Genomic DNA, 21,897 nt, shown 5'->3' on the forward strand with positions numbered 1-21,897 from the left:
TCACGTGGTCTAGCTGGAGAAACTCAACATTGGCAGACCTTAATTTTTTTTAGCATCTTGAAAATGTGCTAATTGTCTCAGATTTTGTTAAAATATCAAGCTACATCCATTTTTAAACTGGTACCATATGCTTTATGCCTGCAGCAGGATCTTCATACCTGGTTTGTGGACTTAAAAAACCATTCTTAGCTATAAGACCTCTAAATGAGTTGAGACAGGAGTGAAATTGTTGGCTTTTAATCACGAAATTCACACAAAAAATTTTCAGGGCTCCACTTGAAAGCTGATAACCCTTAGAGAATCATGCGCTGTCTTCCCCTAAAGAAAGGTGGTAACCAGAGGATGCAGAAAATAGATATTGTGTGAATATCCTCCAGGTTAGTTTGGACTTTTTAGAATCCTAAAGAACTTTCTCTGTCTCCAACTAGGCCATACCCACTCCAACAAGGCCCCGCCTCCTAATAGTGCCACTCCCTGGACCAAGCATATTGAAAGCACCACAGTCACATTCTCTATGACATTGGAGCCACACATGCATTATTGTTGTGCCTAAGTCATCAATCCTATAAGCCATGGCGACATTGTGACAGCCCCTGTGGTCAGTGGCTCTGTGATGCTGGACTGCATCCTCTTCTCTATGGTCCTTACTCAGAGAGAGAAAAGAAGCACCAAGAGCTGAACAGAGACATGGGATGGCGGTGAACCCCAGCGCCATCCCGTGTCTCCCATGGATCCAGCTCAGATCACAGGGGCTTTATTCTTGTTGTTGCTTTTTTATAGCTAGCAGATTTTACTTTTGAGAGACAATAGGTCTTGCTGTAGTTCAGATCTTAAATGTCTCCCTAAGGCCCATGGAGTGACATTTTAGACACAAACTCATGGAGCTTTGGAGAGGTGGTAGAAAATTTCAGAGGTGAGGCCTGGTGGGAGGAAGTTAGGTCTTTGGGAGTATATCCTTGAAGGGGACATTGTGGCCTGAGGTCTTTCCCCTGAGTTGCCTTTCTATTGCTATGATAAAATAACACATGCAAAAACATTTTAAGGAAGGGAAAGTTTATTTTGGCTTATGGTTCCAGAGGGTTGAAGGTCCGCCATGGCTGGGAGGTGGCAGACATGATGGAAGAAGCAGGGAGCTAAGACCTCATACCTTCAAACACAAGCAGGAAGCATAGAGAGAGCTGGAAGTGGCGTGAAGCTTTAAATAGTTTGTTCCCGAATTACGTCCCCCAGCAAGGTCCACTTTCCAAAGGTCCACAATCTCCCCAGGTAGTGCCACCAACTGGGACCCAAATGTTCAAACATCTGTCCTTATCGGGGATGTTCTCTTCAAACTACTGCATTACACTCCCTGGTTCCCATAGCCTCACGTTTGTATCATAATGCAAACTGCATTTAGTCCAACTTCAAAAGTCTCCATGGTCTTTTTCACAGTCTCAACACTGTTTGGAAGTTCAAAATCCAAAAATCTCTTCTGAGACTCAAGGCAATCTCTTAATTGTAACCCTTGCAAAGTAGAAAATCAAATTACATACTTCTAACATACAATGGAAATATATATTACTGTCTTAGAGTTTCTATTACTGCACAAACATCATGACCAAGAAGCAAGTTGGGGAGGAAAGGGTTTATTCAGCTTACACTTCCATACTGCTGTTCATCACCAAGGAAGTCAGGACTGGAACTCAAGCAGGTCAGAAAGCAGGAGCTGATGCAGAGGCCATGAAGGGATGTTTCTTACTGGCTTGCTTCCCCTGGCTTGCTCAGCTTGGTTTCTTATAGAACCCAAGACTACCAGTCCAGGGTTGGCACCACCCACAAGGGGCCCTCCCTCCTTGATCACTAGTTGAGAAAATGCCTTACAGTTGGATCTCATGGAGGCATGTCCTCAACTGAAGCTCCTTTCTCTGTGATAATTCCAGCTTGTGTCAAGTTGTCACAAAACCAGCCAGCAAAATTACCATTCCAAGAGGAATGGGGGCATAGTGGGGAAATACTGTACTAAAGCAAGACCAAAAACCAACAGGGCAAACTTTAAAACCTGTAGCTTCATGTGTAATAGCTCCACCCTTCCAGCCCTTTTAGATAGCATCTCTCTCTCTCTCTCTCTCTCTCTCTCTCTCTCTCTCTCTCTCTCCCTCCCTCCCTCCCTCCCTCCCTCCCTCCCTTCCTCCTTCCACTCCTGACAGACATTTCTTCTCAGCAGATATTCCATGGTTCTGGCATCCCATCTCCATCTCCATCATCTTGGAGCGGGCTTCAGTTTTACAGTTTCACAAAATGTCCTATCAGAACCTTCACACTGGCTCCCTTGCCCACCCTCAGCAGCTCTCTGAAGCCTTCCGTGATGGAGGGAGAAGCCATGGTCCCTTCACTCTCAAATTGTTCATGCCTCTAAAACCATGATGTGGATAGCACTGTCAGTCTTAGCTTCCAGATTGGGATGGAGCCTGACCTCCTTGAAAGAATCAGAGTAACTCGTTCACTCAGCTTGTTGCTAGGGTCAGAAAACCCCTTAAGCTCTATTTCACAAGTTAGAAAATTAGCTGGGTGGAGTCTCACTGACAGCTCCTTCTTGGCACTAAGCCCCTTAACTATTACAGCTTCTTTTCCAGAACATACTTTGGCTGTAACATAATCCTAGTGATATTTATCTCTACAAATTGTATACCTTTTTTCTCTTTCTTCCCCGTTCTATTTTTTTTTTTTCATTGTAGATCTGTGCAAGCAGTGTTAGTAACAGTCATGCCATGGATTCAACTTTCATTGTCTTGAAATTTCCCACATCAAAGAAATTAGTTTGTTATGCTTCTAGTTTAACCATAGGCAAGTTCTCAGGACATGAGCAGAAGACAGACAGGATTCTTCGCCAGATTACCACAGGAAAGGCTTCTAAAGTCTTTGCTTCCCTTTGAGGCCGCTTGAGCCATGACTCCATAATCCACATTGCTCTCCATGGGCTGATTCTAGTATGGCATTTTAAGTTCTGCTTACAACATTGAAACTCTTTCAGTCCAAAGTTCCTAAACCTTCCACCTTCCTCAAAAGACCAACACGGCTAGGTTCATCACAGAAATGAATCACAGCATCGCTCAAGTACCAACTTCTGTCTTAGTTTCTTTTGGTTGTTGTGAAGGGAGAGTTTGTTTGGACATACAGTCCATAAAGGGCTGAGTGTATTATGGTAGGGAACTGCGATGAGCAGCAGCAGGTATGGAAACAGAAGCAGGAAAATGAATGCTCACAGCTTCAAATGCTAGCGAGGAGCAGAGAGCAAACTGGAAGTGGAGTGCAGGATTAAACCCTCAAAGCCCACCTTCAATGATCCTTCCTTTAGCAAGGCTCAGCTACTTCCTAAACAGCACTACCAACTTGGGACCAGGTATTCAAATATCTGAGCCCACAGGACATTCTCATCCAAATCACCATGTGTCCTCTTAGTGTTTGCCTCTCAGTGGCTATGATGCTGAGCTGTTTCCTCTGCAAGCTCCCTGACTTGATTTTGCTGCTCCACCAGGGACATAAAACACCAAAGCCAACTGATCAGGAATCCAGAGTCCAAAATTATGAACCAAAATAAATCCTTCTTCTTTCTAAGTTGAGTGTCTAATGTACATTGTTGTAGTGATGAAAAGTGGATGGATGCAGGTCTAATACACAACTCATGAGTCTTCTCCAACTGTTTTATAGGACATGAACCAGGTTGTGAGAAGCTTGGTAGTCCAAGGCCTGCCTATCACACCAAGTCTCCAAAGTGCTCCGACAGAGTCCCCAGAGTACTTCCTTATTCCTATATTTGAATGTTCCTATATGAAGGGCATGGCTGCTGCTCCAAATTGGTGATTCACTTCTGGTGTAAAAATCTGGTGTGATTTCCCCGTGTGTGATTATTTAAGTGGCCACTACGGAGCCTTAAGACTCTGGGTCTTGGAGTGAAGACCACTTGGTTCTGGTGCTGAAGTTTACAGCACCCATCCACAAGACACTCCTCCCCTTGTGCAGAAGCCCCAGTCTCTTATGTAGAATGGCAAAGTGATTGCATGATCCCATGCACAGAATATCCTCTCTAGGTGAATTGTGGTACTATAGTAAAGCACTGTGTATCATTCAAGGGCATCACAAGGGGAGAAAAGTCTGATCATGCTTAGTACTGATACAATTTTTACCTTAAATGTCTTCAATCTGCAGTTGATTGCATCAATGAATTCAGAAGCTTTTGACACAGAGGGTCCCCAGTACTAAATGAAACAAGTAAAAATGAGATAATATCAAAAGGAGTCAGTGTGAGAGTTAAACAAGAGAAATTATGTCAGGCATTTCCTTAGAGTTCTCACTGATAACACCCAACTTCCTAGAGGGCTTTTTGAAGGCCAACTGGTGCCTCGCACAGAGTCTCTGATCTAGTAGCGGGCCCTGAAGATATAGCAAGTGCCTAGGTGGTGTGGATGCCAATGCTGCCAATCCAGGGCCAACCTCCAGAACTTTCCAACTATGTAAAGGTCTTCACCTAGCATGGGAAATGCCCAAAAGGAAGTTAGCCATGGATGAAAAGAATAAGCAATAAAAATTTGCTTCATTAAGAACATTGCCAATTCTGCCCTCGTAGAAAATTCTGCCCCTACCTCACAGCCTTGCTTGAGTTGAGGACTGAAAACCATGCTCCTTTCAGCTCACCTTTCTTGGAAGTCAAGACACATGGCCCAACACCTGTTTCTAAACACAGCTACTTGATGTATTACTTTTGGCAGCCCTGGCGTATTTTTTTTTAATTGCCGATAAAGTTATTGAGATTGAAACATACCATCTGTTTGAGTTTATATCAAAGAGGCAGGTGACAAGGTTGCAGGTAATGATAGAGTCAAGCTGTTTCCACAGCAAAGGGCTGTTCCTTGCTTTTCCATCTGCCAAAATTGACTTCATTTCCAGATTTGGCATTTGGAAAACAATATGTTCTTCTGGAGAAGGCACTGAAAAACCCAGTATTCCAAGCATCGATGGGTTACATGAAACAAGATTAAATGCTGTAGCGATAGAACTTATCAATTTTCCCACCACTAAGCTGAATCAGGACAAGAAAGAAGAAAAATTCTAGTGTGTGTGTGTGTGTGTGTGTGTGTGTGTGTGTGTGTCCAGTGTATCAGATTTTTCTCCAGTTTCTGAAAAACAGTTTCAAAAGGTTATAAACACTGGGCTGGTGAGATGGCTCAGTGGGCAAAAGTACTTGCCAAACATGAGGACTATGGTTTGATCCTGGAATCCACATAAATAGAGAAAGAAAGCCAACTCTGGCAGATTGTCCTCTGGTTTTTACAAGTGACCTGTGCACAAGCATGTGTGTGCACATTTGTGCGCGCATGCACACACACACAACACAACACATTTTAAAGCAAACACATACACCAAGATTCTGGACATGCAAATGGTTTGCTCAATTATCTGTGGATGATGGCTCTGCCCTATTGGTTTTTAATCCATGTATAAGAGTAGAGTGCTAAGATGCAGAGGTTTCTTCCTGAAGTTCACAACTGGAAGAAGAGGCTAACAGAACATCAGACCCAAACTGGAAACCTGACTCTAGCAGCAGACACCATTGGTCAGAGTACAACCCTGTTCTTCACTGGGCCTAACACAAGCAGGACAGTACAGGGAAGTCCATCAAAGACTGTCAGGGCTGAGGAGATTCACAGTGACCCTAGAGCAGCAACATTGCTCAAATGTGAGATGGCCAACTGGCTCATGGGAAGAGATTGTGAATTATGGAGCAGTCGAAGGAGTGATGTCTTCTATCCATGACTTGGTACCCAACCATGCTCTTTTGATGAAACAACTGTCATGAGTGATGAGATCACTTTATGGGATTGATTTATATGTATATGGGACCCTCTATCTCATTATTGGATCCTGTCCATTTGTCTTTTTAAGCATCTCCTTAGCCACCTGTGGTGGTATAAATGGCCCCCATAGACTCATAAGGAGTTGTGCTATTAGGAAGTGTGGTCTTATTGGAGTGGGTGTGGCCTCGTGGAGAAAGCATGTCACTGGGGGTGAGCTTTGAGGTTTCAGAAGCTTAATCCAGGCCTAATGACTCACTCCCTCTTCCTGCTGCCTGTGGATCCTCTCAGCCTTTCTCCAGCACCACGTCTGCCTGAATGTTACCATGCTCCCTACCATGATGATAATGGACTAAATTTCTGAACATAAGTGTCTTAGTTAGGGTTTTACTGCTGTGAACAGACACCATGACAAAGGCAAGTCTTATAAAAACAACATGTAATTGGGGCTGGCTTACAGGTTCAGAGGTTCAGTCCGTTATCATTAAGATGGAAGCATGGCAGTATCCAGGCAGGCATGGCACAGGCAGAGCTGAGAGTTCTACATCTTCATCCAAAGGCTGCTAGTGGAAGACTGACTTCCAGGCACCTAGGGTGCCCATCTTAAGCCCATGCCCACATTGACACACCTACTCCAACCAGGTCACACCTATTTCAACAAGGCCACACCTCCAGATAGTGCCACTCCCTGGTCCAAGGATATACAAACTATCACAATAAGCTAGTTGCTGTGGTCATGGTGTCTCATTACAGCAATAAAAACCTGATATATACTACCCAAGACCAGTTGGTACTAGCTTGAAGCAGATGTGAGTAAGTCTTCAGAACTCCTGCCTGCTCCTTGTAAAAGGCCTTATTTATATCATGCTATCCATTGAGACCCACCTAGATTAAACTGGGAGAACAGTAGAGACCATGCTAAAAGAATACAAAAGGGTGCTCCCAAGAGCAACAAGATTGTTGGGTTAAAAACCTTAGTGCCACACCTGTGATTCCCACTATGAGTTGTTGGTTAGGGAAGCCACTGAAACCCCATAAACCTTAAGGTTATTGCCACTGTGGGTGGTTGAATGCCAGAACTAGATATCAAGACTCTATTTCTAAAGACACTGCATGCTTTAGCTTCCAGATGTGAGGAAACCAAACTGGGACTCAGCTAGAAGTTCCTTCCCTAAGGGCTTCCTTTCCCAGTGAGAAAAAGTATCAAATGGACTGCTGGGGAAGAGAGGCACTGATAGTCTGCCTTGGTTACAGACCCTGCATCCCACCGTACCAGTATGCCAAAGAAGATGCATCCATTGACAAAACAGCAGTGTGACTATTAGGATACAACCAACTGACTTATTATTTTATCTGAGGCTATTCCACATGAAAGAACTCCCATCTGGTAAGCCAGGGTAAATTCCTGAGGCTGGGAAGTTCATAGGTCCCAGTGGCAAGGCAACTGCTATTAGATTTTTTTTTTAATATATGTGATATGCTTGTGTGAAATCCCCTTCTAAACATTAGTATTTACAACCATATATCACTGGCACTGTCAGGGAGATTGGCCGTGCATGGGAACTTCTCCATAACAATAAGTGATACACTGCAGAGGCTCATACCCAGGCATGTTCCTGAGACTGGGTGACAGTTTTTGTGATGTAGTTGTCCATTCTCAGCCACAGATGGAACAAAATTAGATATTTTTTAAATCACTCCTTCCAAGGTGCAGGGCTCATCAGGGAAGAGGGACCTGAAAGACTCTAAAAGCCAGAGGAAATGGTGGGATGCTGTATAGCTGGCTCTTCTGAATTGAAATGTTGTCTTTGGAGGAAGGAGGGATGCTCAGTAAGAAATAGACACAACTCAGAAATCTCAGGCTCAGCAAGCTGCTGAAGCCTCTAGGACTCACAATGTCCTTCTTCAAGATCTTCATTATGTCTTTACTCCTTGGGGGGGGGAAAAACCACCATGACCAAGGCAACTTTATGGAAGAAAGCGTTCAATATTATGATTTCAGACAGAGATTAGTTGACTCTGTTACTCTTCCTGTGGAGTTCCTATTCCTTCCACAATCCTTCCTCTTATTCTTCCATAAGTGTCTCCGAGCTCCATCCACTGTTTGGCTGTGAGTATATGCCTTCGCCTGAGTCAGTTGGTGCGTGGAGCCTCTCAGAGGACAGCCATGCTGGACTCCTGTCTACAAGCATAAAAGAGTATCATGAATGGTGTCAGGGGTTGGTGCTTGCCCATGAGATGAGTCTCAAGTTGGACCAGTTATTGGTTGATGGCTCCCTCCATCTCTGTTCCATCCTCAATCCCTACATTTCTTTAGACAGGATAAATTTGGGGCTGAAAGTTTTGTGGTTAGGTTGGTGTCCCTATTGCTCCCCTGGGCCTCTTACTTGGCCACAGGAGGCAGCCTCCCCAGGCTTCATATCCCCAGAACTGTGAGTCACAGCTAAGGACACCCCCATTGAATCTTAGGTTCCTCCCTTATCCCAGGTCTCAGTTTCTTCCTGGAGATGCCTCCTACTCACCCTCTTCTCATGGCCATTCGGCCACCCCCCTGCCCTTCCCCCAACCCAACCCAGAACCATCCCCCACTCCTCTCCCAATCCCCTGTTCCACCCAGTTCCCTCCCTCCATATGCCTTCCATGACCATTCCATTTCCCCTTCCCAGTGAGACTCAAGTGTCCTTGCTTGTGCCTTCCTTCCTATCCAGACTCCTTGAGTCTGTATAGCATAGGCATCCTGTATTTTATGGCTAATATCTACTTATAAGTGAGTACCTACCATGCATGTCCTTTTGGGACTAGGTTACCTCACTCAGGATGATATTCTCAAGTTCCATCCATTTGCCCACAAAATTCATGATGTCTTTGTTTTTTATAACTGAGAAGTATTCCATTGTGTAGCTGTACCACATTTTCTTTTTCCATTCTTCAGTTGAGAGACATTCAGGTTACTTCCAGTTTCTGGCTATTACAAATAAAGCTGCTTTGAACATAATTGAGCAAGTGTATTTGTGGGATGTTGGAGCATCTTTTGGATATATGGCCAGGAGTGGTATAGCTAGGTCTTGAGGTAGAACTATTCCAAGTTTTCTGAGAAAACTCCAAATTGATTTCAAGAGTTGTACAAGTTTGCGCTCCTACCTGCAATGGAGGAGTGTTGAGGGAAGACTTTTTAATGGCAAAGAAAATTAAAGCCCGAAAATTGGGCCTAGCATTCAAATCAGTGTGTGTTCTACCACAGGATTCGTGGGAAGGCAATACCCAACCTACAAAGGAGGCGACTGCATGTACCTTTGGACTTAAATGGCTCAGTGTGGATCCCACCTAGCAAAAAGTGACTTCACCAACATTTCCATGAAAAATATTTATAAAACTTCAAGAGAAAAAAAGTTGTCATCAATGAAGAAAAACAATGGAATCTACTTTAAACCTAGCATCAGTAATGCCAGCTGTGGAAGGGGCAAAGCCTCTTTTTCTGGAAGTAAATTCTTGCTGCCTCAATAGTCAGCAAAAGTATCCATCTGTGAGAAGGCAGAAGAAAAATACTTTTTTTTTCAGAGATGCAAAGGCTTAGAATGATTTCTTAGCTTGTCGCTTTCCCTGGAACCTTTTCTTATCAGGTAAACTACAGATGTTTTCCAGAAAAGAGACGGCTATGGATTTAGGAACAAATGAATCATAAGCCACCTTGGTACTGACCCAGTGGACAGAGCCAAGATCTGGCGCAGAGACAAACATTCAGGAGGGACAGCAAGCAAGACTGAAAATACTTGGTTAAAACAGAGGTGACAAGAAACTCAAGGGAAACACAAACATCTGAACACAACAGCCATCGGCCATGTATGAAATAAATATGTAATTCTTTTAGTGTCAAAGTTTTGATTAGTTACAAAATATTTACAGTCAACTTGGCCTTTATATTAGGAATGTACTTTTGGTATGTCTGGTCTGTAGATCATAATGTTTAACCAGTCAAAAACATGTGATTCTAACAAATAACATAGCCAGATCGGAACAATATTACACTGTCATAAGAATGTAAATAGTAGGCATTGTAACAATAGGATTGGCTTATACATGAAACAGTAGTCATTGTAACAATGGGATTGAATTATACATGAAACAGTAGTCATTGTAACAATGGGATTGGCTTGCCTTGGGCTTAAATGGTAACAGTGCCACTTCCACAAAGCCTTCCACCACAAGACTCTGTGATACACTCCACTACTCTGTACCTGGGCCTGGTATGTTCGAGATTAGGGAGTCATCAGAAGGGATTAGTGAGCGAGGATATTCAGGGAATGGATACACAGGAGAGGGTCCATTTCACCCATCAGAGACAACAGACTCCAGACCTTGGCTCCTGGATGCCACTCCTGGACACAACATCCCTGAGAAAGGCAGTCAAAATGAACACTGTTTTTAAGACCTGGTCCTCTCTCCTCCTTCTCAGTGTTTCTAAGAAGAGTCTTATAGCATATACACACTTGTCAGAAGTGTTGCTGCCAGAGAAACCAGGCAGAGGATAGACACAAGGTCACTATTTTCTCATAATATTCTCCATGTGAATGTTTGACTTGTCTCAAAATTAAACAAACATACTTAAAATTTTTAGTAGAAACATATTACATTTTTTCCTCAGAGCGTAGATCTCAGTACAGAGGGTAGAGGCTTATTGTTGTTCAGGCTGAGGGGTATGGTCATGGTCTTGGTGGCAGTGACAGTTTCCAGGTATACACTTGTCCAGGCACCATTGAGATGTAATGTGTACACTTGTTCAAATGCTGTTCACACGTCAAGAAGGTTATAGACTTTGAGTCTGGTTAATCTTGCTATGTGATTTTTTTTAATAATAAAGTTTGCTTTGTTAATCTCCACTTTTAATTTTGCATAGTTGTACTGGCTAGTTTTGTGTCAACTTGACACAGCTGGAGTTATCACAGAGAAAGGAGCTTCAGTTGAGGAAATGCCTCCATGAGATCCAACTCTAAGGCATTTTCTCAATTAGTGATCAAGGGGGAAAGGCCCCTTGTGGGTGGGACCATCTCAGGGCTGGTAGTCTTGGTTCTATAAGAAAGCAGGCTGAGCAAGCCAGGTGAGGCAAGCCAGTAAAGAACATCCCTCCATGGCCTCTGCATCAGCTCCTGCTCCCTGACCTGCTTGAGTTCCAATCCTGACTTCCTTTGGTGATGAACAGCAGCATGGAAGTGTAAGCCGAATAAACCCTTTCCTCCCCAACTTGCTTCTTGGTCATGATGTTTGTGCAGGAATAGAAACCCTGACTAAGACAATAGTCCATAGTCTTCTCTTTACAAAGAAGATGTAAATCAGTATTAAGGTGATAGTATACAAAAACTACTCATCTCTTCATCAAGGAGCCAGGTGCTGTCCTAGGTTCTCGGGACAAACAGAACAAAGCAGGAGATATCCCTGTCCTCTTGAAGCTGGCATCCCAAAGCAGGTGCTTTGCTCAAGGCCTCGTCGATTTTCATAAAACCCAAGCCAAAGTACATAAATAGTAGTTCCAAAGTACCCACAAGGCAGTGCTTCCAGATGCCCAGAGGAGAGCTAGCTGCTTGAGTTTCCTAGGGTGCTTGACGAGACTCAACAATGTAAATACCAACCTTTATCCTGAGTCAGAAATAAAGGAGTCATTTTTGGGGGCTGCTCTCTCCAGTCCATGGGAATTCACAAAGAACTGGTTTCAAGGTCCTCTTACAGACTCTGGGTTCTCAAGTCTCTTGCAGAAGTGTGTGAGGGGTTTGAATATAACACTTTAACTCATTCCCAGATTATAGATGGCACACTATGATATAAATGGTTTGCAAATAGTTGTATAGTTTGGAAAACGGGGAGATCTTGTATGTATCCTTCAGTGCTGACTCCACTGAAGTTTTCTGAATATTTCCCGGGCTGGTTGGTTGAATGCATACGCATGTTTGAAACCCTCACACAAGTTAGACGACTGGTACCTGTGAAAGTTAGATCATGCTCCATCCTATCAGGCTTCCAATATCTGATTCCTCTCTTTCTCTGCTTGCTTTAGGCTGTAGCATCCTAGGGAGCTGTGCAAGCCCATGGCTACCACAGAAACAGGACAAGGATGTGACTGATGAATCACAAAACCCAGCTAGCACCTCCAAAGGAAGATTTCTCCCAACGACTCAAGAGCCCTAGAGAACCTGCCATATCAAATAAAAAGATGAAGTCAGCAAACAGAAAATGAAAGCCACCCAAGGGCTGGAGGGTTCCCTCGTAGCCACTTCTATCCAGGTCCTGAATTTCTCTTCACCATGGCCTGTAACAGCACACCCATGGGGACTTACGAACATCTGCTGCTGAATGTGAGCAACACTTTGGACCCTGGGGACACCCCACTGTCTGCACCGCTCAGGATCTCGCTGGCAATAATGATGCTGCTGATGATCGTGGTAGGATTCCTTGGCAACACGGTGGTCTGCATCATCGTGTACCAGAGGCCAGCCATGCGTTCAGCTATCAACCTGCTGCTGGCCACCTTGGCCTTCTCCGACATCATGCTGTCTTTATGCTGCATGCCATTCACGGCCATCACCCTCATCACTGTTCGCTGGCATTTCGGGGACCACTTTTGTCGGCTTTCAGCTACTCTCTATTGGTTTTTTGTCCTAGAGGGCGTGGCCATCCTGCTCATCATTAGCGTGGACCGGTTTCTCATCATCGTGCAGCGTCAGGACAAGCTGAACCCACGCAGGGCTAAGATGATCATCGCGGCCTCCTGGGTGCTGTCTTTCTGCATCTCTGCGCCCTCCTTCACTGGCTGGACGTTCATGGAGGTGCCTGCTCGAGCCCCACAGTGCGTGCTAGGCTACACTGAGTTCCCAGCTGAACGCGCCTATGTAGTGACACTGGTGGTGGCAGTGTTCTTTGCTCCCTTCGGCGTCATGTTGTGCTCCTATCTGTGCATCCTCAATACGGTGCGGAAGAACGCTGTCCGTGTGCACAACCAGTCGGACAGCCTGGACCTCAGACAGCTGACCGGAGCTGGCCTGAGACGTCTCAGACGGCAGCAGCAGCAGGCCAGCCTGGACCTGAGTTTCAAAACCAAGGCCTTCACCACCATCCTCATCCTCTTCGTGGGCTTTTCACTCTGCTGGCTGCCACACTCAGTCTACAGCCTGCTGTCTGCGTTCAGCCGGCGGTTCTATTACAGCGCCTCCTTCTACACCACCAGCACATGCGTCCTGTGGCTCAGTTACCTCAAGTCTGTTTTCAACCCCATCGTCTACTGCTGGAGGATCAAGAAATTCCGCGAGGCCTGCATAGAGTTGCTTCCCCACACTTTCCAAATCCTCCCTAAAGTGCCTGAGCGGATCCAGAGGAAAATCCAGCCAAGCACCATCTATGTGTGCAACGAAAACCAATCCGCTGTCTAGGGAGCAGGTCAGCACAGGCCAACAGTCCACTCAATTGGTCCCGGCTTAGACCCTGCTCCCTAGACTTTAGTTGTCTGCGTTTTGTGGTGACTACACAAGCACAAAGGTACTCATTTGTTACCAGGTGATCTGTGGCTTTCAATTTTCCAGTTTCCATAAGATGAATTATTTTCTCTCTCTCTCTCAGAGAAACTATATATATAGCTCTCATGGGAATTGGGGCTTGCAGAAGTCGGCCAGAAAGTGAGAAGGGATGGGGAAAGCCAAAGGTGACGCTGGCTGAGGGTAGGGCAAGAGGAGGATCTATCAATAGGGTATATCCCCCCCCCACACACACACACACACAAAGACACTCCACATGCTCAGAAGTCCCTGGTGGCAGATTGTCGTGGCCATTGTTCACTCTGATGCCAGCATTCTTCAGAGTTGTGTCTGTAGGGTCTGGGTACAGCACAGAGGTCTTCATAATCTTCAACTGTGTGTTTCTGGTCACATAAAATTATCGTTTCTAGAAAGAAATCACGTTGGGTTTGGGATGTTCTTGAGGTCCCCAGTGTGGCAGGTGATGGTGGTGTCAGTGGCTCAAAGCCTTGATCATATGTATTGTGGCAGCTTAACTGAAATGAGGAATCCACCCAGACACTCACTCAGGCATGTGCCCACCCCTTACACATCCGGCTAGCCTGACAGTCCCTGTCTATCTGTTCCTGTCCCCTTTGGCCCCTTCGTTTGCATCCTTTCCAGTGTGCTAAGAACATACCTAGTGTCCCTCGTCCACGGGGCAAATGTTTGTAGTGGCTTGCTCTCAGAAGCAGGGGCAGCCAGTGGCCCTGGCTTTGTTTACACATCTCTGGACAACCCAGAGCCTTGTGAGGCACCAAATCCACACTAGCAACAGAATTGCTATAGGGACAGAACAGACACCCCTCCCCAAAGTGGGGCTTATACCCGTCCACCTCAGTTCCTCCTACCTCACTCATGTCCACTGCTGCTGCCGAATCCTCTTGCCCAGAACCTGATCCTGGGTGTGAAGTCGCTTAGAGGAGACATTCTGCGTGGACCCTACACTTGGCCACTATGCTTGTGGCCGGCCACCTGTCATGACAGCTTCCAGTGTAGGAAGAAGGCGAGCGAGTCCTGCACATCTGGGGCACAGCAGTGGGTCCATTGAGCTCTCTTTACAAAGTCAGATCTGAAGAGAGGGAGAAGTTCAGAGAATCTGATTCCAGGTCTGACTCTTATCAGGGACCAGTTAGTAATCCTGTTCATTTCATCTCCTACCGTCAGCCTCAGTTTACCTGTTTGTTAAAGGAGGAGGCGGGTCTACATGGCTTCAGTCCCCTACATTCTACACTTAACATTAGCCAAACGGCTAAGAAGTGACAAGTCCCCTGGGTTCTCAACTGGATGTTTTCTTCATGGGATCACCAGGTCCCATGCACTCATGTATTCACCCGTAGGTGGGCATTTATTAAGTGCCTATTGGATGCAATGCACTGTGCAAGTGATAGTGGTAGAGAAAGGCTGGATGGCACCCAAACTTAATTGATTTATCTCAGGAGTGTGAGAACTCAGCCCACTTTGCTCATTTCTTATCTCTCTCCAAGTCATACTCAGACACTAGCTCCCTACTCTCTCACTCTCTGTGGTGATGGAGACAGTGCAGGAAGCTGCGGTGTGACGAGAACATAACTTATGTTAAGTTCAGCCCAGGGAAGTGTGTCTGCCAAGAAAACGACTGACCCGTTTCCATCAGAAAAGAGGGAAAGAGAGAGAAGATGGGACTGGTGTCATCAAAGCTAGTGCCACCAATCCTATGCCTCTCTCAGTGCCCCCGCAAGGATCAGACTAGCCTCAGCTTCTATGGGTTAGGTTTGCAGGGCCCAATGGTGCCCAAGAGAATTGCCAGACCACTGTCGGGGGCAAGCATATGGGCACCTCTCCTCCAGTGGTATTTTAGAGAATTTTTTCAGGAACCTTGAACAAAAACCTTGTGATTACAAAACTGAATGAAGGTACCAAAATTTACATCAATGTGTGTTATATGATATATGTTGGATAGTAATATATATGTTTCAAAGTAATAATTTTGTATATATTTTAAATAAAGTGTTATGGCTCTTTCAGTGTATAAAAGCATGTTTTTGCCAATTTTTTTTTGGTACCAAAACTATATAATAAGTCTGGAATCCTATGCCCAGGATAAATAGGTATATTTATCAGTCTATTCAGGCTACACCTTTGACTATGTAATTACAAGCTATGCAAATACAGGTTTTATGGTTCTAGAATCTGGGAAGTCTAAGATCAAGACACCAGTTGATTTAGTGTCTGGAAAGGAATGGTCTCTTTACTCACAGGAGGTACCTTGTTGCAGTGTCTTCACATGGCAGAAGCAGAAGCAGAAGGGAGGTTGCTTGATCATATGCATTCTTATGGGTGTGCAGGTGTGTGTGTGTGTGTGTGTGTGTGTGCGTGCACATGTGTGCATGTATGCATGTGAAGGCCAGAGGTTGACAGTGGTTGCCTTTCTCTATCGCTTTCCACATTAAAAATAAATAAATAAATAAATAAATAAATAATTCTAATCCTATTCAGGAAAGTGGAGCCCGCCTGACCGAATCACCTCCCCATAAACTCCTCTCTTAACACTATCACACTAGTGTAAAGTTGCGGTGTCAGAATTTGGAAAAAAACTACTTTATAACTATAGCAATTCCAAAGATGCAATGACCTCTCGAGGGTCTATACAGCCTGTGGGTAGCCAGCCAGACTGAAGCAGGCTGTGATGCTGAGAGGAGAGGAACTGTTAGAGCCGCAGGTGGCTCAATGTCGAGGCTGCCGTTGACGGATATCATGATGCTTTTGCTGAATCAGCAAGCAGCTTGTCTCCACTCTGACCGAAGCTTACCACCTTCACTGTATGCCCAGAATTACCCATACTTTTAGGAACTTCTGTCTCCTGAGATTTGTAGTAATTTGTAGGATTTAATCCGGTCCTGGATTTCTGGGATCTATGACATCAGAGTGGCTACATACATGATTTTTTTTTCCTGTAAATGCCCAAAGAAGAGAAAGAGACCTTTCAGCCATAGGCGTAACTAATTCCCATCCCATGTAGATACATGTGTCATGTGAAAAAGATGCAGCATTTGAGACACAAAGTCATATCTGAAAAGGGCCCTGGGACCAATCACCTTCAAATGGCCACAGTTAGAGCTGGTCTGTCTCTTATATAAGTGTTGCAGTATTCACAGAACCAATACACACACTTCTGGATACTTCAAGACATTTGTAGATGACGTAAGGCCAAATGATGCACATACTGTACACATGCACAGCACACCACATTCGTCTTAAGGAACCACAGGGGGAAATCTGTACATATTAAGTACAAAAGATTTCAAATATTTGCCATCCATGGATGGTTGATTGCATGGATGTAGAACACAAAGATATTGTTCTAATTACAATGAATCATAAAAATCCCATCATCTTTTTTCAATCTTTTTTGCATTTATTTGTGTATGTATGTATATATGTATACACACTATATAATATATACATATATATAGAGAGAGATCTCTTTCATATATTAACATATATATGAGACAGAGAGGGGAAGAGAGCGTATGTATGCACAGCATGTGTTGAAGTTAAAGGACAATTTGTAAAGGTCCAGGTAATTGAACTTGAGTTGTCAGGCTCGGTGACAAGCACCTTTACCCACTGTCTCACAAGATACCATCTTTTCATCTTTAATCTTTATTTTCACAGTTGAGGTAAAATACTAGCAAAGGCTCTGGGGCTAGAGAGATGGCTCGGCTAGTAAGAGTACTTACCAAGTAACCAAGTACCAAGTAACCAAGAGTACTTACCAAAGCTGGGTCCCCTGCTTTGGTTTCCAGCATCCACATGGAGACTTACATGTGTCCTTAACTCCAGTTCCAGAGGCTCCAATGCCCTTGTCTGGTCTTCCCAGGCATCAGGTACACACAAAGTGTACATACATATACACAGGCAAGAAATGTGCACCCATTAATACACACAAATACATTTTTCTTTAAAATCCAGAAAAGTTGTGAGCATCAAAATGAGCAATGGGCATCTAGATCAGTTTCTTACTGTTTTTGAACTCTTTATATTTTTCCCTGCACAACTCACAGAACAGGCTGTTTGGGACTCAGTGTAGGACCACCAGAGTTGTTCAGGCTGTGGGCACCATCATCCCTGCCCTCTGTAGTTAGGAGGGGGCTTGGCACTTGACATCAGGTCTGAATCCTATATAAAAACTTTAGTAACATGGAGGAAGTGCTCTAGACAGAGACAGTCTGTGTACCGGGCCTCTCACTCCCTCAAATAAGTCAGAGAGCATCCCGACACCACAGCCATCATCTTAGAAATAAAGGGAATCTTACCAGGCAGAAAGCCTTGATGAAGAGCAAGCAAAAGGTGAGGTGCATCTGGTAGAATCATCATTGTCTGGCATTCTCAATTCCCATCAACATAAAGAAGCTAATAGAAAGTGTGTATTTACAGGATAGAGACCAAGGAAGGCCTGGTCCGTGGCAGGTACTGGGATTTAGAAGTCATAATTGTTTCAGATGAACTGGGGCACCTGTTCCTTATCACGTTGTCCTTTTTATAGACTAGGATAGACGGTGGTTAGAGAAACAGGCTGTTAGATTTTTCTGAACTAAAATAAAACAGAAAGGGCTCTCCAATTAGAGTAGCATCTGGTTTGATTCGGTTTGGTACTGTCTACCTGGAGGTGACATCAGATTCCACAGGTTGGGGGCTCAGTTTCTAAGACCAGACAACCCCCATCCACACACTTCAAGTAACAGCACAAATAGTAGGCTGTCAGCTGAAGTGCACAATGGACTATAAGCCAGAGTTCCTATAATTCCCTGATAGGTGTGATTAATTTGGTACAGCTGCTCACAGAACCCGGGGAGCCATTTTGCTTCCTCCACTTATCCAGTTATTATAGAGTAAACTGCAAAGGGAACAGGTGGGCAGCTAGGTGGAAGAAATGAGTAGGTTTGAGGCCTGTGCTTCCCGCCCTCTCCAAGGTATAACCCTTCAGCAAAACTTCGCCAGGCTGCTCCTGAAGCCTGTATGCACCCATTCTCTGGTTTCTATGGAGGCTTCGTTACAACCACAATCAATGACATTGCTGGCCACCTGTGAACAATTCTCTTGACAGCATTGGCTTCCCTGGTGACCAGTGCCACTCAAAAGCAACCTGGAGGTCCTAGCATACAGAAAGAAAGAAAGAAAGAAAGAAAGAAAGAAAGAAAGAAAGAAAGAAAGAAAGAAAGAAAGAAAGAAAGAAAGAAAGAGAGAGAGAGAGAAAGAAAGAAAGAAAGAGAGAGAGAAGGAAGAAAGGCTCCTAAGACTCCTAAGATTCCTAGAGTGTGTATGCCAGAACCAGGGGCAGACCCCACAATGTCTGTGTGCTGTGTTACATCATAGTTCTTGCCCTCATGTGGCCTAAGACTTCAAAGCATTAGTGGATGTCAAAGGGAAAGGTCTGCCTTAAGGCCTCAGCTGCACCCCCTCACTCCACATACATCTCCACTGATGATGTATGGGCTGATGGGAAGGTGGCACATCATTCCTCCACCTGGAGAAAGCAGCTGCATGTGACACCAGCTTTTCTGAGAGCTGCTCTGAGGCCCACAGGACACCTGGGAAAATGTAAAAGCAGTAATAAGATGGGAGCCATCATCTAGTGAATGGGAGGGCTGATATAGCAAAGAAAGCCAGCATTACAATGCCCTTTGGAAGCAGACATTATTATTAAAGGGTTAGGTACATTGGTAGTCATTCAAGCTGCTCCTTGGACCTCATTTCCCATAATCCTCTTCGCATTTATGGTTTGTGGTGGTTTGGATATGCTTGGTCCAGGGAGTGGCACTGTCAGGAGGTGTGGCCTTGTTGGAGTAGGTGTGGCCTCATTGGAGGAACCGTGTCACTGTTGGAATGGGCTTTGGGATTCTCCTCCTAGTTGCCTAAGGTTGCTTGCTCCACTCCTGGCTTCCTAGCTGCCTGGAAGCCAGTCTTCTCCTGGCAGCCTTCAGATGAAGATGCAGAACTCTCAGTTCCTCCAGCACCATGCCTCCTGGATGCTGCCTTGCTTCTCACTGCCATGATAGCAATGGATTGAACCTCAACACCCATATGCAAGTCCCAATTCAATGTTGTCCTTGCTAAGAGTTGCCTTGGTTATGGTGTCTCCGTACAGCAGTGGAAACCCTAATTATGACAGTCTTCATGGTGTGAGCTAGTCAGCGCCGCCAGCACGGTATGCTCCAGCGTACGGGGGAGGGACACGTATGGAGAGGCATGTGTGATAAGTCAGTTCTTCATATAACCTGTCCTCCAGGGTCACACAATCACGGGTGATTCTCAAAAGGCTAAGAACTAGAGTGCTCTGCTGTGGGGCAACATGCCTAGGGATAGTTTGCTACCCCTGGAATAAAAGAGGAGATGTAGTGGACTCCCAACACTATCTGTCCATGAACCCCACAATGGAAATGTAAACAAGAGATCCCAGAACACACAAGGACTTTAAAATCCTAAGCAAAATTTCATACAAGAGCCTTTGCCCTTGAAAAAATAAACATATCTCTATTACATCAATTGAAGAAGGTGGGCCCTCTTTACCCTAAGCCCTCAAAAGACATAGTCTTGTGTGTAATGACCTAAACTGCATGCATTTATGCCTGCCTGCAGTGAGGAGAAAGGGGAGCATATTAAACCTCTCAGACAAACAATAGGAGAAATAAAAGTTAAAGTGAAATGTGATACCATGTAAGGATGAACTTCACTAACATAAAGGAAAAAGAAAACAATAAATACAAACCAACTGACAGAACGCTAAGAAACTGACCATGTTGGAAGAAAAGGTTCGCTCAGCGCTCCAGCGGCTGCATGATAGAGACTGGATGTTACTGACAGAGCGCTTGGCCGAGGGACCAGATCACCAGGGTAGTTTAAACATTTAAGGAAAGGAAAGGTTTGGGTACCCTTGCCTTTGTCTCAGTGACTGGATTTTTTTGCTAAAATATGCAATGTGCACGCAAATGCACAAGGGGTGTGTGTCACTCTGAGCAAATGGCTCAGATGCTACTGTAGACTCCCAGATTCCCTCAAGTTCTCTGCCCTTCATCCCGGGAGAGATAAGGGCATAGGACTCTCTGGCAAGAGGAGAGGTGCCAGAGAAAGGCATAGTCAAAGAAGGTACATGCAAGGACCACTGTGTAGCTCCATCAAACCTTCACTAGTCTTGTAAGAACAGAAAGGGGGCTTTGCTTTTTATAAGGATACCTCAAATATGATGTCAGCTGTAATGGTTAATCTTCATTGTCAACTGGCCCGGATTCAGAGTCACCTGGGAACACGCCTTTTGGTGTGTCTGTGAAACTGATAAACTAGGCAGGAGGACTCTCCCTGTCTGCGGATGACCCATCCTGAGGGCTGGGCCCAGGACTCCTTAAAAAGGAGAGTCAGCCTAGGGAACGCATCCATCCTGATCCACCCAGATGAAGCCACACTCATCACCATGCCTCCCCACCATGATGGACTATACCCCCAATCCAGGAGCCAAAATAAAACATTTATCTCTTCTTGTTAGGTATCTGTTCAAAGAAATGAAAGAAATAGCTAACACAACCCGGATACTCTCGTCCAGCCTTCCTTCCTCAGAGTGTAAGCAAGCACCTGCAGAGCCTCATGGCTGCTTAAGAAGAACAAATTACTTCCCCTATGGCTTCACGTTCCATCTCCACCCTCCTTGCAGCTGCCTCCGGGATCCACTGTCCATTTGCCAAACACTCCCTGGGAAAAAAGCCCAACTGAGCCCATTTAGCATTTTTATCGGCAAGACTTGCTGCTCCTTATGCGAGGTCCTTGGGGGGATATGTTTCCAGTTTCCTCCCTCATTGAAATGCTGCTGCCATAACTCTCCATTTCAGGACTTTGCCGTGGTATCAGGGAGCCTTTGAATGGTTTATTACACCATGAAGGGAGGTCACTGCTCACCATGAAAGACAGGCAAACTGACCATTTTAGAAAATGCACAAGGCAAAGTGGAAAGCTTAAAAAAGAAAGAAATGCTTTCAACGGTGAACAGAATAAGGGAGAAACATTATCTGAAACTCAGAGCTTTTCTCCCGCAAAACTTTCAAATTACCTCTGGGATTTGATGGCCAGCTACCGAGAAAGCACTCGTTTCCCCCATGCTCAGATCTTGGGGTATCCTCTTAAGACTTGCTCAAGGGATTGTGGTCACTACTGGGTTTCTTCCCACCAGGTAAACAGAAGTCCTCTTGGCTGTCTTGTATGTTCTCCATATGAGGCTGCACCCACACTTTCTAAATCAATCACACCTCATTTGAGATTTCTGTTTGTGGGTCTCTTTCCCGATGTCTCGTTATCTGTTGCTATAGCCCTTGGTCTTTACAATCTATAAGGAAAGAGATGTGAGGTGTACTAAGGTTTGTGGTTCTGAAGACTGGGAAGGCTAGAGGTATTGTTATAAGCATGGATATGTGCCCCAGATCTGTGTGTCTTGGGGGCGAGTTGCCTACCAAGACAAATAATTGCATTGGAGATAGACATTTATAAACAGAAATAGAGACAGAAAA

At 44.8% G+C, this 21,897-nt stretch overlaps 1 protein-coding gene across 5 annotated transcripts in view; it reads left to right on the forward strand.

Moving 5' to 3' along the window:
- The window catches only part of Gpr45 (G protein-coupled receptor 45), an 82,580-nt gene extending 67,206 nt beyond the window's left edge, over positions 1–15,374 (forward strand). For 2 of the 5 annotated variants that reach the window (XM_006496347.3, XM_006496348.3), the window contains exon 2: positions 11,875–15,374. In XM_006496347.3, coding sequence (XP_006496410.1) covers positions 12,122–13,243 — 1,122 coding nt within the window. In that variant the 5' untranslated portion in view covers positions 11,875–12,121 and the 3' untranslated portion in view covers positions 13,244–15,374. Of the gene's footprint in view, positions 1–9,069; positions 9,669–11,874 lie in introns of all 5 variants that reach the window. The other 3 variants (XM_006496346.3, XM_017312993.2, NM_053107.4) reach the window with 3 other exon arrangements.
- Positions 15,375–21,897: the final 6,523 nt, after the last annotated feature.

The sequence above is a fragment of the Mus musculus genome, chromosome 1, assembly GCF_000001635.26.
Source record: "Mus musculus strain C57BL/6J chromosome 1, GRCm38.p6 C57BL/6J".
In the NCBI taxonomy this organism is placed as follows: Eukaryota; Metazoa; Chordata; class Mammalia; order Rodentia; family Muridae; genus Mus; species Mus musculus.